The sequence below is a fragment of the Harmonia axyridis genome, chromosome 7, assembly GCF_914767665.1.
Source record: "Harmonia axyridis chromosome 7, icHarAxyr1.1, whole genome shotgun sequence".
Taxonomy (NCBI): Eukaryota; Metazoa; Arthropoda; class Insecta; order Coleoptera; family Coccinellidae; genus Harmonia; species Harmonia axyridis.
Window position 1 is genome coordinate 28593590 of NC_059507.1, and position 18987 is coordinate 28612576.

The 18987-nt window shown below is 33.2% G+C and overlaps 1 protein-coding gene and 1 non-coding gene across 2 annotated transcripts in view; one reads left to right on the forward strand and one right to left on the reverse strand.

The window, feature by feature from the left end:
- The window catches only part of LOC123684166 (ATP-binding cassette sub-family G member 1-like), a 63355-nt gene that overhangs the window by 18240 nt on the left and 26128 nt on the right, over positions 1-18987 (forward strand). Inside the window, exon 2 of the mRNA XM_045623323.1 lies at positions 14586-14703. Within this exon, the coding sequence (XP_045479279.1) occupies positions 14586-14703 (118 nt within the window). The remainder of the gene's footprint in view (positions 1-14585; positions 14704-18987) is intronic.
- On the reverse strand, positions 7157-7228 carry Trnam-cau. Its single transcript has one exon. It is a non-coding gene; the product is annotated as a tRNA-Met (tRNA).

The window sequence follows — 18987 nt, forward strand, 5'->3', positions numbered from 1 at the left end:
TAAAGATCCGGACGCCAAGTGCATTTCTCATTTTTTTATATCATTCTCTTCATTTGTTCATCCAATTCCTTGTTTGTGTCAATATCGTTATAGAATGCCAATTATAAATCTTTTTGACTATGAATAGAATGATGCTTCATGAAAGAATATGAACAAAAAAATAAATTTTTATTTCTCCAGAGCTTTCACAGCGAATATTTTTCTAACTATAGAAATTTGTTTGGTAGCTTTTACGATTGTATGTACTCAAAAATTGGAAGATATGAAATGAAACCCCAAAGAAGAAACATTAATATTGTAATTAAAAAAAATGTTATATTTTAATAATTCATTAATCGATATAAATAAGAAGTCAATGAATCTAAGAAATATCCTTATGATCACTCTCACCACAAGCGGACTCCCAGCCATTATTTAAAAAATGTTTAATGGATGTGCAAAGGCATACATATGCATTAATTTGCTGAAACTTTTGAATCAGGCCTGAATTAACCACAGGTTCAGCAACTGGCATTTATCTTATGGTTGAAATGAATCGAATGCAATTAGGATACCCCTGAAAAACTTATTAGTTTAGTAGTTCAACGCTGTAGGCTACTCGTTTATTTATATCGACTCATAATATCAAACCATGCATCGCATTACGTTTTGTAGTTTCCTTATGTAACTTGGAACAGGTTTTGCTCGTTGTACTAGTATTTAGGTTAAAGAGTAGGTACGCAATATGTTCAACATATTTACATACAGTCGATTCTGTGATTCCAAAAGAGATTGCTATTTCGCAGAAGAATTAAAGCAGCTCTTGAGGATGAGGATTAATAGGAAAAACAACGGGAATAGAATATCTCAAATTCATACAAGAAGATACGATGGAATATCCAAAAGGTAGTGAAGGCGAAAATTTAATTGATAAACAATGTTGAAAAATCAATAAAGAATGATATTTTGAGGGGCGATTAACAACAATGCAACAATTCGCTTGAATTTCCAATTGATATTCAATACTTGAAAACATCATGCTGTAGCGTAGGTATCTTGCCATCATCTGTGAATACAACACAATTTAAATGTCCTCCGCGTGATCGCTTACAGGACTTGATCCTTGTGAGGTAATTTTCGATAACTCGTCGACAGATTTCGGGTAATATCTCATCAATAATTTGACAGATGTTGGTTTACACATCGCCAATAAGACATTAAGATTATTGATTTGAATTCAATCCTTCACATAAGAAAAGAAAAAAAGAAATACAGTCGATAAATCCCAAGATCTTGGAGGCCAATTCATATCACCTAAACGAGAAATTACATGTCATGGGAATTTTTCTTGATAAAGCCAAAACGGGTCGTGTGCTTGCTGCACCATCCTGTAGGAACCACATCCTCTTTCAATTCCATATCATTAATTTCAGGCCAAAAAAAATCTGTATCATTTGGCTATAGCGATGAGAATTAATGGTTTGGGTGACACCGTCTTCATTTTCAAAGAAGTACGGCCAATCACTCCACTAAACCAAATTGCACACCATACATTAAATTGTTTTAATGGTCTCTCAGCAGTTAACAGGATTTTCACTGCCTACATTCGACAATATATGCTTCGTCACTGAAGAAAATTCTATGGGACAAATCGTCATCCAAACGTTGTTGCTCAAGCATCCAATCGGCATGTGCTTTAAGCATTCCATGGTCATCAGCTGGCTTTAGTTCTTATATCAACTGAACCTTACAAGGATGCAAATACAGATGCAAAATAGGCCATAGTGTGCCGTAAGAGAGGCCCAAATGTGCGCGACGATGAATGGATAAATTTGTATCTCCTTCAATACTTTCATGCAATATTTTTGGTCGAACGTGCATTTCAATGATGTGTGGCCCTTAAGATATCAGTAGCGGATCTAGTCTCTTCGACTTTTTCCTCGGTCTTACCAATTGTACATACTTACTATACAGAATTATAATTTTTGTAATAGGTTTTCATAATTTTCACATGCTCGGCAGTAGATGAACTATCCATGTTGTAAAATGGTTAACCATCAACTAAATATATGACGCTCCGGATGAGAGTTCTGTTTGACATATATCATTGAAACAGAGGGTTATGAAATCCTGAGAACGACATGTAACCCATTATTTTCAGGAGCACTTTTAAGAATTTACAATTTTTAAACTTGTGAACTAGACTATATCGAGAAAAACTCTCGATAGCTCACAGAGAACGTATTCTGATTCATTAAAATTTGAGTGAGGCTTCTCTCGATGAAATATGTACTTTTATAGTAGAATCTATTTACTATTGGTTAGAGTAAGGGAGCTAGGAATATTTCTATTGATGTGAAAATCGGTCTAAAATTTTTTCTTAATTTTTATCTTTCTCCATAATAATTGGTTAATTATTCAAATACCATCAGTCAGTAATATAACTACATATATTATATAATAACAACCATTCATATACATTTGAAAAATTGTCGTTTTTAATGCCCTTAAAATACCCACTTGAAATTTTATTAGGAATTTCAATTTAAAGACTTCAAATACCTCTTCCCTAGAAAAATAAAAGAGAGCATCCTTGTCACAATTAGAGCAAACTAGGTTAGGAGTTCGACGCCAATTAGTTAATTGTGTTCACAATTCAAAAGGGAAAATGGACCAATGATGGGAAACTTATGTGCGTGTGTCACTGATGTTATACTAGGTGGGCCCAAAATATATGCGTGAGTGATAATATGATTAAAATTCCAATGGTTGTGGCACTATGATCCCTCTTTTTTTACTCCCAAAAAATCAGCACTCTACAATTAGTTATTTCATGTAACACTATTATCTTCTGATCTACGGAGATGCATCGCATACCGTTTCTAAATTCAAAAGGACTTAGATTTCTTACTACAAACATATACATTATGTTTCTACCTGAATACCAATTTTCATCAATATCCTCTTCTGAGCTGGAACAAGGCACCTTATATCTGAAAGAATCACCCGGTATCTCGATTGGTTGTCAAATTTACAAATAAAACTATTAATGCTTCGAATCATGAAGTATAATTCAAGCTGTAAAAAATCGTAAAAGTCAAATATCACAATTGCAAAAGCATGCCTTTTGCAAATGCTCTGAAACTCTGAAAACTACTATAAAAAAGATGGGTTTGGGTTTGAAATTTCAAAGTTGGGCCTTTTATCTCGTATAAGGCCTTTTTGCATCCAAAATCTGAAGAGCTCAATCGATTCGTCGAGAAAAATTACTAAGGACCTCAGTATCAGAAAATGAATTTTTGTATCCTGATCTGAATGAGGGCCCCTGGATTTTTGAAAAAAAAACGCTGCATAGGGCCCAGTAAAGGACGAAAACATTTTAGTTTCTCGCTGAATCCGAATCTGCTATAAAAAAGATGAATTTGCATTTGACATTTCAAAGTTGGCCCTTTTGGGTCCAAAATTTGATGGGCCCATTGTCTTCCTCTGGCCAAATTACTAAAGACTCCAGTATCAGAATTCCGATTTTCCACCTGTGCGCTGAATCACCGTTTCCATACTTATGAACCACCCCATATAGTAAATATACCGAACCAATTTTGATATCAAGTTTGTTTTTTTTATGCGTATTTATCTAATGATATCCTTTATGCCCTGTTTGTAGGTTGAAATATGCAGACTAACTACTACAAATCATGTAACATTTTCACGAATGTGAGTATAGACAACAGTTATGCCAACTTAGCGACATTTTTTTTAAATAATCATTTTTTTGTTCCTCGTTTGACAGAGTGCTAGTAGAGCGAGTAGGTTTTTTACGTTTGAATTTGTTCTAATATACAGCTTACCTAAAACTCAATGTTCTATATGTAAAACGATTGTAAATTCAGACATAACGAAAACATGCCGATGATATTTTTGGCATTCAGTTCAAAATGATTTAGATAGTCAATTTGAATGGTATACAATACATTGTGCCGAAAAAGTAAAGCAAAAAAACCAAAATACTTGTACGAATAATTATTGAGGAATATCCTAGCACCCGTGGATTTCTATTCTCGAAAGCGAATTACATTTTTTAACTTTATATTTCCCACCCCCCACAACTTTTTCAAATGGGAATATATGGATTGTGATACTTCACATGAAGGAAATTGGTTCTGCCGTTTTTCCATTGAACATTAGGATAAAATTAAGAATCTGCTAGTGAAGACTCTGCAATCAGGCCATAATCTTTGTATAAATAGATATTGAGAAAAGTCCTACCACCCGTCGATTTATATTTTGAAAATTAAGTAAATCCATACATTTTTGAAGTTGAAGATTTGTATATCTAACCCCCTACAACCTCTAATTTTTTTTCTATTGAAAAAATATTCAGTGTGATATATCGCATGAAAATCTATTAAATTCTCATGTGATAAATCACAGTTGGCGTATAGATGATTGAGTTTCCGACTTCACGTCAGTGCTCTGCTCATTTTATCTATAATAGGATTGTCTCAGACGTGATGTGACTGAAATTTAAACAGCAATTTGTATGCCTAATTCCTTATCTGAAATTAAATTTCTGATATCACCACACGACTTCATCGTTGCTTCTGAAAGTGAAAATGGTATGGAGTACTTTTTACAAACCAGTAATGACGCAATGCTTTATAATTAAATTCGTTTTCGAAGTTTCGATGTTGCAAATACAATAATGATCATCCATCTGTATGTCATTGCCATTTTGAAAGTATGTATAGAATACAGATGACATTGAAAGTAGAAGTCTTTTATCAGTTGCCTTCAAATGATAATATTTTGCCAATAGTTGTGGCACATTAATTCCTTCCCCTTAGTTTCTAAAAAATCAGCAACCAAAAAAAATTCTGGGAACTTTGTGCATCAGCAAGATTCACAAAAGCTGAAAAAAACTAGCAAATTATTTACGAATCGATTCGTAACGGGTGTTTTTTTTTCGAGTTGGCATTACTGTTCAAGATGGTGACCGATTTAACAGCTGTCAAGTGATTTTTTCTCAGTTTGGTTTGGCAATTAATCGTGAATAGACTCACGCCTGAAGAATGCTTGCAAATAGTGCAATTTTATTTCGAAAATAATAGTTCTGTGCGGAATACGTATCGCGCACTGACTCTATGGTGCGCTTTATGGGCTGGTGGAATCATTGGTCAGTACTTCTTCAGAAACGATGATGGCCAGAACGTTACAGTCAATGGTGATCGATATAGAGCCATGATTACTAACTTTTTCATTCCTGAATTGAACAACCATGATGTCCAGGAGCTGTGGTTCCAACAAGACGGCGCAACATGTCACACAGCACGTGCCACAATCGATTTATTGAAAGACACGTTTGGTGACTGCCTAATTTCACGTTTTGGACCTGTGAATTAGCCTCCAAGATCTTGTGATTTAACACCGTTAGACTACTTTCTGTGGGGTTATGTAAAGTCATTGGTCTATGCGGATAAGCCACAAACCCTTGACCATTTGGAAGACAACGTTCGCCGTGTTATTGCCGATATACGGCCACAAATGTTGGAAAAAGTCATCGAAAATTGGACGTCCAGATTGGGCTATATCCGAGCCAGCCGTGGCGGTCATATGCCAGAAATCATATTTGAAATGTAATGCCACAAGATTCTCTTGCGGATAAATAAAATTCATGTCAATCGAATAATCCATCGTTGTTTTATTGCAATTTAAAGTTCTGTAGCTCTAAAAAAAACACCCTTTACTAGTAAAACGCAAGATTTGGAAATCTCGGGTATTCATTGTTTGAACAATTTGCGAATTCTGTATGGGATAAAGTAGAATGCCTGGTTTTCTAATGTCATACCACATATGTGCATACTTATATTCGAGTAAGCGTTAGTAGAGTATTTTAGAATTTGTTTCCTCTCATTTTAATTAATCTTTGATCAATAGTACATACACTCAGTTTTTATAATTGATCAAAATTGATTATGCATATATATTTATTCTCACAGATGCAAGAAACAGTCACGATTCTGCAATAAAATAGTATCTCTCATTCTCTCTAACGTCTCTATAACTAGACAATCTTCAATTCACTTCCAGACAAATAGTCGAACAAACGAGGAAAAATCCGATAAATAAATATGCATATTTCCCATTCAAACCATTGAAGATAATTCAAAATATTTTGGTCATTTCAATTTTTGAAATATCTTCTTTGCGGTTTAGAGATTTTATGAAGAAGCATATGCGAAATTCTGAGTATTCTTATACAGGATCTTTTTCAATCCTTTGAAGTTCATCCAACACTGCTTATCAAATAGTCTCTGTTGCAACTGCACAGCAATGTGATCTAATTCTATCTCGACTCCAACCAATAGAGTGTTCAATTTTAATTGACGGCCTTTTCAAAGATATATTGGTCTGATGAAACAATAACTTCCGTATATTTTAGAAGGTCAACAAGCTAAACACTGTACAGTGTAACAATTTTAAGGCGAAAATGTATAAGGTAATTTTCGTGACTATTAATAACCCAATTATTTTATCGGTAAACTATGAGTTAAAGAGGACATCTGCCTCTCATAACTTATATAAGTATTTAATTTTATTATCTAGAAAAACTATCTGACAACTATGACATCATTGTAAATAGGTAAATCACATCTACAAATAAGTGCCTGTGGTCACAATTGACACATGAAATAACAGGCGCCAAAACCTTCTGATGGTAAATCAGTGCTTTTTTCGAATAGCATAGGTACCTCGCCTGGAATCCAAACATAGAAATAATTAAAACAACAAACAAAGTTTGATGGAGCGTTTGATATTTATTTGGTAAAAAATAATTGTAAACACTTACTTCTTTCCACAAGTAGTAAGTGTTTACAATTATTTTTTACCAAATCAATATGATTTTCTACCAAGTAAGGACTGAATCAATTAAACGTTTGATATTTATTATTTCTTGTTTTATACTAAGTATATAATAGTAAATATAAAGAAATATAGAGAGCAAAATGGCATTCATTCATCAAGATATTCTAAAGAACTTTAATTACTATAAGTAAACAATATGTAATTGCACCTAAATACATATGTACATTTCATCTAAGCAACATTCCGTTTTTTTTTCAGAAACAAAGCATTGCAAGATCTCCATTTTTCCTTTTTTCTTACTGCCGCAAAATTTTAGCAGAGCGTGGTTTCGATCCACGGACCTCTGGGTTATGGGCCCAGCACGCTTCCACTGCGCCACTCTGCTTACTGAGTAAACTGTCTTTTCATCCCTATTAAAGTAAATTCAGTCATCTCGCTCTGATAACATATTCTATATCTGATGTATTTAATAAACATCACAAATTTTGTCCTTTAATATTTATTGAGCCATTTAAAATTATAGTTATGAAGTTCACATCTATTTAATTATGGGCTGTGACTAAGTCCCAACTCGGGACTCGTATCTGGTCTCGACTGACGTCATCAATGACGTCATTACCGAATATTTTTCGCTCTGACTCGGGACCTATATCTAGTGCCGACGGAGTTTCGAGGTTAGGTTTTCAATTATACATATACTGAATATAATATGCGATATATGTACAGTGCGCTTCTAATTGATAGTTACAAATTTATGCAAGCATCTATTGTTATTATTAGAAATGCTGCTCTCTTACGAGAGCTCAGTCATACATAGGCTTAACGAGGGGGTTAAATGGGGACATAAACCCCCCGTGATAAGAAAAAATAAAAAATCAATATAAGTAACAATTAAAAAAAAACTATTTTATAAACTAATGAAACATTTTGTTTTTTCAAAGTGAGCGTAACCCCATTCCCCCTATGAGTCAACTCTAGATACAGCAATGCTTCCATACAACCAAATTCCTTCCTTATATTATTTATTAGTATATTAATTTAAAGTGTTCAGAAGTTAGAAAGAAAAGTATTTGATTGTTCACATTATTATTCACGATAACTTAAGCCCTCAATTTATAATTTTCATTATTTGGAAATAAAATATATGTATATCAAAAAATATTTTTTGGGAATTTAATTACATTCATCTTCATAGACAATGAATTTTATTAATGACTCTTTGTTTCTTTATTCACATAAATAGTTTCCTAAGTTTATGATTTGTACTGAGAATTAAGTTTTGAACCATAAGTAGTAGAATTATTACGATAATTCTAAGGATTCAAATCCATTTTTTTTCATTTAAATAATGAATACCTACGCAAATTTATCGTCCAACTCCATTCACTACTTTATGATTTCAAAAAACCACTTAGCATTCAGTGTTCTCTGCCTTCCATTTCCGTAGCGAATTTTCATACAAAAAAAAATAAACAATGGCAATTTTGCAAGAAAAGTTTTCTGACTGTATTATTTCTCGAAGAGATAATGAGAATTGGCCTCCGAGATCTTGTGATTTTAAAGCGTTAGACTTTTTTCTTTGGGCCACGTGGAAGATAAGATCTATGCCAATATTGCCAATGTGTTACAAGACCAAAAATAAGCTACTAAGGAGGAACGAAAGATGAGAAAGTATAGCGCCACCCATTGTCAGAGTTTTTTGCACTATATGTAAATATATAATAGATCAATTCATATTATTGAGGATAGAATTTTCACATCTAACTGTTGGGTAGTTACTGATGCAAAAATCTTTGTTGTGCACTTAAAATCGTTTCGATGAAGGCTGTGAAATGTTGTTATACCGGTATCAATAATATTTTCTTAGATTACGTGATAATTGGTTGTCATTCTACATCAAAAGCATCGAAGCCGCTATTCCCATATATTGTCTCAGATATTTCGAATTCCTTTGTTTTAATTCGGAGTTTATCATAAAAGTTTTTCTGAATTCAAGCTATGGGTGGGTATATCCTGTTTCTTCATTAAATAAAATGTAAATATGGTTTTTGTTGGTCATTAGTTAGTTACGCCCCAATGAATATATGTGCTCATTTTATTTCAATGCAAATGAAATGTGTTGACTGATTATAATCTAAAATACTACTTCCTATTGTGACAGCACATGAATATTAATTTTTAGGATGCAGATGATTTTTAGCATTGGAACGGAATTTATCTGATTGATGGAAGCATTGAAAATTTTCCACGAACTATTATTAGTTTCTCATCAGTTGAACAAGAAATGAAAGGCCAAATATTCCAGAAATTATATAGGTGTCACTACATATGACCCTACTTCATATCAAATTTCATGGTTCAGTGATTATTATTTCCTACGTTGATCCCTGAAATTCCAGAACAATGCAAACAATTGATTTGATTGATTGATTTTTCTACCAAGAGGAAAATTTGAGATATTTCTTCTTACAAATCAACGATTTTTTTGGGGTTTTCTCATAATTTCCTTAAACTATAATCTACCTGGAAGAAAATAAATATTTTCAATTTGCGAAAGGAAAAATCAAAAGAAATTCTGTTAATCTCCGTTTTCCGCAAAAAAAAAATGGATAATATGTACTTTGTGCAAAGCACTGATATATTTTTCGAATATTCGGGAAAAAACCTACCAAAAATTAAAAATGGTAAAATTATATATTTTTTAGTTTTTTCTTCATAGCTCTTTCAGTTGTTAGATATTAATATCACATTAGAAATATAGGTTCGTTAGGTTTCTTATTTTTAGTTAATCTTTGAGGAAAATTGTAATTTTAGATCACAAACCAGATACCTAGAGTTTTCTGTTCTCATTGTGATCCTACATTTAGTTTGAAATTTTAATTAAATGTAGCGAATTACAAAAAATTATTTCACTTTCTTCTCAATAACGATAGCAGATGCGTAGAAATTATAAGAGAAAAAAAATGTATGAAAAAAATATAGGATTCATTTCATACGTTAGAATCCACCAGTGGCATGCCACAATAAAGTTTTATGAGGCGAAAAAGGAAGTGACCCCTTGAAAAAATATCTCTCTGTTGCTTGTTATACACACTCGGCATAGTGGATAATGAAAACCCTAAAAAGTTAGATCTTAACATCTCGAAAACTGAAAGAGCTATGAAGAAAAAACTAAAAAATTGGCTGCCCTATACAGGGTCTTTCACGAGGAACCTCACCCATATTTATACGGGAAACTACTGAACGTATTTTCATGAAATTCAGAACTTATAAGTATTTCACGATGCTGATGAAATCTAAAATATTTTCAAGGCATGAGCACCTCCGGTTTTTCCGGAAATGACGTCAACTTCCGTTTTTCAAATCAGAACACCATTTTTTTATTGCAGAAATAGATTCCTTAGAAAATTTCGAGTTATTTTGATGTAACATTTTTCAGTTTTGTTTGGAAAATTCTCTCTGAGCGGGAAAATTCGAAAAAAAAATCGAAAATAGAGCTCCGCTGAAACAAGAATAACTTCGAGGTTTTTGGATGGAAAATTTTCATTTTTTGGATTTTTCAAGATGTAAGATTGATGTATCCACTTTAAAGATCGAAATCGCGATTCATGATACAGGGGGTGAAAAAATCGCTTTCAAATTTAGGGATGACAAAATCGTGAAAAATCAATTTTTTCAAATTAGAACCCCATTTTTTTATGGCAGATATTGAATCTACGTTAAAAAATAATGTGAGTGTATGCATCACACCCTTGCCCTAAAGTGGATATTTTCTGAGTTATTCACAAAAAACTGTTTTTCGTCTTGAATTTTCAGCTATTTCTTTTCCCTTCACGCCAAAAAGATGAAATTTTCAGGAACTGTTATTTGAACCATGCTGTAGATTTTTCACCCCTTCTTGAAACCGACTTCAAGTTACTATTAGGAGAACCATGGCAAACTCTCGCAGTTATAACTAGAGAATTTCTCAAGTTTGTCATGGTTCTGTTAATGGTATCTCTCGTTGGTCTGGGTCGGTCAGGAAACCTCTCAATGAACAGTCGAATCGTTCTATCTACAACTTTATTACATTCTCCATGAAGTAGAATGAGATTTAAATAATCTTCATTGGTAAAATTAGGCATAGTGATTAATTTTATAACTTAATACGAATTATCACCAAATTAATAGTAAACACAAAATGCTACTGAATAAAGAGGAATTTGGCAGATGTAATTAATGATATCTATTATTAAAAAAAAAGAATGTAAAACATGGTAAGTTTTTGCATATGGTTCATAAGGAATTATTTATTGGAGAGAAAACCGATGGCCGATTAGTTGAAATAAAGAGGTTTCCGATACAAATTCGAATCAAAATTCGCCATCTATTTAGGAACAACCTGTAACTTTTTTCTCTTGCATATTAGGGTAGTAAAATCTAAAACATGGTTTAAGTAACAGTTCCTGACAATGTCATCTTTTTGGCGTGAAGGGAAAAGAAATAGCTGAAAATTCAAGACGAAAAACAGTTTTTTGTGAATAACTCAGAAAATATCCACTTTAGGGCAAGGGTGTGATGCATACACTCACATTATTTTTTAACGTAGATTCAATATCTGCCATAAAAAAATGGGGTTCTAATTTGAAAAAATTGATTTTTCACGATTTTGTCATCCCTAACTTTGAAAGCGATTTTTTCACCCCCTGTATCATGAATCGCGATTTCGATTTTTAAAGTGGATACATCAATCTTACATCTTGAAAAATCCAAAAAATGAAAATTTTCCATCAAAAAACCTCGAAGTTATTCTTGTTTCAGCGGAGCTCTATTTTCGATTTTTTTTTCGAATTTTCCCGCTCAGAGAGAATTTTCCAACCAAAACTGAAAAATGTTACATCAAAATAACTTGAAATTTTCTGAGGAATCTATTTCTGCAATAAAAAAATGGTGTTCTAATTTGAAAAACCGGAGGTGCTCATGCCTTGAAAATATTTTAGATTTCATCAGCATCGTGAAATACTTATAAGTGCTGAATTTCATGAAAATACGTTCAGTAGTTTCCCGTATAAATATGGGTGAGGTTCCTCGTGAAAGACCCTGTATATTTCAACTTTAATTGCATATATTAATATTCATATTGTTGCTGAGTATAGGACCTTGCTAGGGATTCAAGCGTATTGGAAGGCATCACGAAAGGTGCCTAAATGAAAATTATCTAAGAAGGTTAACATAGGTATGACTCCTTTCTTCATCGAGAAACGCACGTGTTTGTGTTTATCTAGACGGTTCACTTGGTTATCGACAACTTCCTTCCTCGAGGTCAGTTCATCTATTATATATCAGATCTATTAAACCGTTAGTTTATAATGACTACCTGTTAGTCACACCAGAAAAATGCACAAATGTACTAGTACACCACTTCATTATCTTCATTTATTTATAGACAATAGAGGAATCCATAGTTTATTCACTATTTAAAAATATTCAATGTGGTAAATGATAACTGAATAAAATTAAATGGATGGTCTTGTTTGTGTTCTTTCGATAGTTGTCGGTTAAATCGATACAGGTTTAGATGAAAATGTGATAACGATGAATTAATTTCATCATCATATGAATGTTATCAACGGCGGAGGTTGTGCTCTTAAAATTATATCTCACATTTCAGCATTTGTGGTTCATTACTTTATCGTTACTACTCTGCGGTAGGTATAGAAACGAAGATTTCACGATAACTTTTTGATTTTTCGGCAATTTATTGAAACCGGTATGTCATTCAGATATAAAATGGTTTATCCATTCCTAAAATGTATATCGAATTATAATATCACACAAAGGTATTTTCCAGAAGATATCAAAGTAGGTACTATAATTGATTTCAGGTCAGTGATTTCTTCATTTTCATTCGATATCCCGCTAGAATTTTTCTATGTTTGTGATAACCCTATACAGACGAAATTACCAGAAGCTGGAAATTATTATTTTTGGTTTTCATGCAAAATCAAACTTAGAAATTTCGCCCAGATGATAAAGTGTTATAGCATATCAATATCAATAATCTCAAAACATTTTCTATGGTTCTGCTAGGGAATTGAAAACGAGATTGAAACTATCTATCTACATACCAATGCATTATTTTGATCATTAACGAGATCCGAACCTACCCTAAAAATTTCAATTTTGTAGATATGTATTTCTGTTCGAAAGTATTCATGAATACGGAATGTCAAACGGACGAAATAGAATTTTTATACCTATTCGTTATCAGTGAGTTAAATCATAGAGTTTGAGAGCATTTCCGGCTCTTAATTAGAAAATTACAGACATCGTCACTAAATCTTAGAACGCTCAAAAAACAACAATCGTGCATAAAACGATCATTAAAAATAACTCATGGCATTTAGGCACAAAAAATACTGAATTTAAAGGAATTCCCCAAAGATAAACAATTAACTGCATAAAATACTTTGAATGCTGAAATCTCCATTCTCCATATCAAGGCAAACAAGCCCGGTTATTATAATTATTACAACAAAAAATAGTGATAAAATATTCCTGTTGATTCCAGACTTTCAAAATACCAACTTGAAAGAGTTAGTAGCTCCATTAAATATACAGGGTCGTCCAGATTTTAGTTCAATAACTTTGGCGTAGTATAGAACAACTTTTTTCATGAAAAAAAGTCTGCTGACTAAATTATTCAGTGACAGATGCGATGATCCTTTCTCTATTGAAATTCTACGACACTGTCTTTTTCTGCAAAAATTATTATACATATTTCTTAAATCAATAGTGTTTTACTAAAAAAAGGTCTCCTGAATATTTTTCATGGAATGTAACGTTTTCAAGAAAATCGAGTACAAAGCAAAGACTATCTACGAAAATAAATTATGAATACTCATTTAACAAATTAAATTATTATTATTATTATTATTTATGTTGGAAGAAATGGCTCACCTTTTGAATGATTTTGGTAATTTTTTGTTCTGAAATGTTCAATTAAATGCCATCTGAAAGCGTTATAATAAACATCGCCAATTTTTGTAATTGTTATTTAATTTATATAATAGGACAGTGTTTGCTTTATGCTCGATTATCTCGAAAACTGTACATACTGTGAAAATATGTGTTCGAGAGACCTTTTGTTTTAGTTCTGTTGATTCGCACACATATCGAAAGACTGACGATGCTATTGAAAAATATACAATATTTTCAGTGACAATAATTCGACCGAGTTTAGTCTTTTCATCTCTTGCTTCCGAAGTTAACGAAGATAGAAGTTTCATGATCACTTTTGATAAGAAAAAATCTTTGATATAGCTTTTGCTCAAGTTGGGACACAAATCATTTCATAGAAATTTTTCTGATACTCTTATGCATAAACGAGAAATTCCCGGGACCTCAATTTTTCGTGCTTCAAAGGTCTAATTTTGATGAAATTTTGAGGTATTCCATTTGAGACGAAGATGGTTCTATAAGAATTTTAGCACTTTTAAAGTGGATAGCATATCATTCCATTGGAGAAGAATTTAAAATGTTGAAAAACTGAACAAACATCAGATTCCTTTCAAGTCATACCCACTATTTCTTGCATACAGAATGATAAGGTTTGGTATAAAAAAAATATAAATTTGGATATACGAGTAGCATTTTGTCTTACCAAAAAGTCTTCAATACAATATGTTTCACTGAAATTTCAGATTTATTCATCAGATGAATTTTCACGCAAAAAGTATTCTTACGAGTGTTGTTTTTTACAGGGACAAAACTTCTTCTGAATGGCGTATCAGGAGAATTCATGGGAGGGGAATTAACTGCCATAATGGGTCCATCTGGAGCAGGAAAATCAACATTAATGAACATCTTAGCCGGATATACGTAAGCTTTAATAAGACATTCTTTGATAATATACTAGAACATAATCACTCAAAAAGTCCTCTTGCCAGGATTTTCCAACGTAAAATTCATTTATACTCACGAGGAGTATAAATCATTTTGTTCGATCACAGTGCTGCATTTTGACAGTTTATTCTAAACATGTACATGGGTTTTGCCAAATAGAATGATGGAGTGCTTAAAATGCAACTTCATTCGTCGATTCATAGAGAGAAAACTTTTAGATTTGACTGACAATACAATAACGAATTTCGAAACAAAATTTCAACAAATCGAACCCTACAACCACCTTATCTCCCTGATATGACTCCGGCCTCCTGAAATTACTACTTCAAAACAAGTGTTTTCGGAATGCAAATGTGAATACGCAACTCTGAAGTCCTTGGTCGATTCTTAAAAATGAGTTCAAAACAAATTTTTATTAATGTTTGACGTTAGTATTTTGAGAGAAACCTCTTTTGAAGGCGATATAAATAGTCAATTGAATATTTTGCAGGCTTTTCCAATAAGAGGTTTCATTTTTATATATTTTTAAAGGAATTCATGGATGTTTATTTCATTATAAAGAAGAAGGTGAGCCGTTTACGATGGAATCAGCCAAATTGCTGCACCATATCATTTTCATAAAATTTCTTATGAGCAATTCGCACATTTGACGCTATATACCCCCGATAACTTCACGCATTCCATTTTTAAGGTCTTGAATCTATTGTGGAGTATTGGCATATAGACCTTGTTTTCACGTAGCCCCCGAGAAAAAAGTCTGAAGGTGTCAAATCACCAGATCTCGGTTGCCAATTGTGATAACCCCTTCGAGAAATAACAAGGCCAAACAACTTTTCTTGCAAAATTGCGATAATTTCGTTGCTTCTTGTGGGGCACGTAGCGTCGTCTTGGTGAAAATAAACGTCGTCCAAATCAATATCTTCCAATTCCGGTAATAAAAATACAACACTGTTGTGGACCGTAGTGTTGACCAACACCAATATTCTCACTTGTTCTTGAACGATACACACGGTTTCTATTCTTCACATCACTAACTTGCCCCAAGAGCTCAAATTTTTCTACCTGTTTCATTGCCGGCTTCATGTTTAGTAGTGGGAACTGTATCAGCGGAATTTTCACCATTTTGTGGTGAATTTTAACGATTTCATTGAAGGGTGTATTCCATTTTTAGTAATGACGTAGTTATTACTTGTCAGATGGCGATAGATGACAGCTTCAAAAGTGACGCTGTCCAGATAGCGGACTACTCAAAATGAAATCTTTTGCTGGAAAACCTCTTATTTCACAGATGTCACTGATTTTGGTAATATGGAATTTTCATTTTCAAATTATTGCAGTCTAATCTTATAATCCATTCTAAACGAGATTATAGAATTTCCTTCTTTCTTATCAATTATACGATGGATGGAAATAAATTCGCTTGAACGTTGAATTATGATAAGTATTTTTTTAAATATTTACACCACACTATCAAATTATATACTTATAGTCGAATCGAACTTTACCCAAGAGAGATAACATATTCCGGTAAAGAATATACCATAAGATAAGATCCTGACCTAACAGTTCATTATTTTTATTCTTCTATCCTGAAATTCACTAGAATATCATCTCAGAATGACGTTAATGGCATTTGATGTACATAATACATAATTTCACGAATTGGTAGGAATTAATAAAAATACCGTTTCTTATCTAGATTGAATTCTATTTCAAAATAACTCGAACTTAATTTTTCGAATATGAAATTGAAAACATATACATATTATATTACTTCGATGATAAAGAATCCAGTATTTTTTTGACGTGGTTTGAGCACTTATCGTTTCAGATTTATGAGTTTTCGATACAATATAGTTTCGATATGAGAATATTGTGAAACTTACATCGCATTCGACTGCACTGGCACGATGCTTATGCAAAGTGTTCTGTGATCATTCGCTGTTATTGGACTAGTATTTAAATTTCAAATTTGAATTCCTGTACAACATAATACGAATATTATTTGACATAACCAATGAATTATGATAGGACCATGAGCGCTTGGCACCTTCGAAAGAATACAGTGCTAAAATATTGGAACTGAGAGCGAGCGCCGTTACTAGGGATTCATCAAGCCAAGTAGCTCGACATTTCAACCAACTACTTGACTTGAAAATCAAACTCGTGAAAAATTACATACTTGAGCTTGTCTTGATTTTAGATATTCATTGCATGACTTGATATCAAGCTATTTGATATTACTTGAGCTTGATATGCACCCGACGCACGGCATATATTTCTTCAATCTCGTGCCATTGGACTAAACGAGGGGATTCCTCGAGCACCGAAATACTGAAGCATTCGCCAGTGTGACTTTATTAGTAGTTTTCTCACATTTCTATGAAATCTATTGATAGATTTTGGTTGTTTCAGAATAGTTATTTATAATAAAAGTGCAGAAGGCATTGATATTCTTCCACGAGTTCAAAATTTCGAATGAACGAGTGGTGGAATGAGCCTTCTGTACGAGTATTATACATTATTTTCTCTAATTCATTGCATTTTTATTGAAATTAATGAAATATTTCCATAAATATCATTTAGTGATTTTTGCATTGAAAAATGTTGGTTGGCAGAACTGATTTCTTTGAGGCAAATTTCAAATTTGACAGATAAAGCCGTGGCGGAAAGTTCGGACTACCAACATATAATAATAAAATATAACCATGAAAACTGTGCGTTTCTGATATATTCTCGCACGATTTTGTTCTACAAGATGTGGAAGAATGAACGGAATAACCACAGAACTAGAGAAATATCCTTCCGAACTTAGCCAAGATGGCCAAGGATTTCTTATCAACGCCAATATCTTCATCTCCTGTTGAAAGACAATTTTTCAGAGCTGCTCTTAGAGTTACAAAACCCGCAATAGGTTAGGCGACAAATCTATAAAATGTCTCATGTGTCTTAGATCCCTAGAGGTCCTCAATATTAAGAAACTTCATTTTCTTCATTATTTTTCATTTTGTTATGATTTATAGTTATTTAATTTATGTTTTTATTTCGAAAAAAATTGATATTTTCGGTTCTTCTATATACAATAAGTTTTATAAATAAAAGTGTGTTTTGCAAGGTTCCTTCTCATTTCATCATTTTTTATTGATGTGACACACAAAACAACTGCTGAAAATCAAGTAGCTCGATATTATTCAAGTACTTGATAAATTAATATCCATTATTTTTGCTTTAACTACCATAGTTGAAATGATCCGATTTAGGTCGAATATGCCCTGTTTTGTTCGAAAACTTGTTGCCATTTTGAACGTGATATCATTATATCATTATGCCTCTCTCATTGAAGCCCTCGTCCCTATTGGCAAAAATTGAGATGGTAATCACTTGGTGCCAGTTCCGGACTATAAGGTAGATGCATAAGAACCTCCCAATCTAGCTACTGGAACTTCTGGTGAGTCACTATCGATGTGTGGCCTAGCGTTGTCCTGATCGAACACAATTCCTCTCCTATTCGCCAAAGCTGGCAGCTTTTGTGCGATTGCTTCTTTCAGACGGTCCAATTGTTGACAATACAGTTGTGCCGTTGGGGAGCAACTCATGGCAGATAATTCCCCGCCAATCCCACCAAACACACAGTCAAACATCCTGACCGTCAATCCTAGCTTGGCCATCGTTTCCGCCGGCTCAATGCGTTTCGACCTTGACCGTTTTTGCTTGACGCTGTCGTAAGTGATTCACTTTTTATCACCAGTCATCTACCGCTTCAAAAATGGGTCAATTTTGTTGCGATTCAGCAACGATTCGCAAATAGAAATTCGGTCAATGAGGTTTTTTGGAATAACTCGTGTGGTACCAAATATCGAGCTTCTTCTTGAGACCAGTCTCATTTGAATGGTTTCGAATGGTATTTTGTGCAATCTTTAGCTCTTTGGCAATCGAAACAGTGCTTACATGACGGTCGGACTCGACAATGTCTATGCTTTTATCCACATTTTCGACATTTCCCAGTTCGTGGTGTGTCTTTGACATCGAAATCAACGGAACGGAATCGATGAAGCCAAAATTTCGCATGATTGGATGTAACAGCATCAGGACCATGAACACTATTTACATTTTAATCCGACTGTCTTGCATTTTCGCCTTTATCGAAGAGAAACTGTAAAATATAGTGTAATTTGTGTGTACAATGAATTAACTAGTCACAAAACTGTCACGAAAGTTTTTGTAGTACGAAATCTCTCTAAAGCCATCCAGTGGAATTCG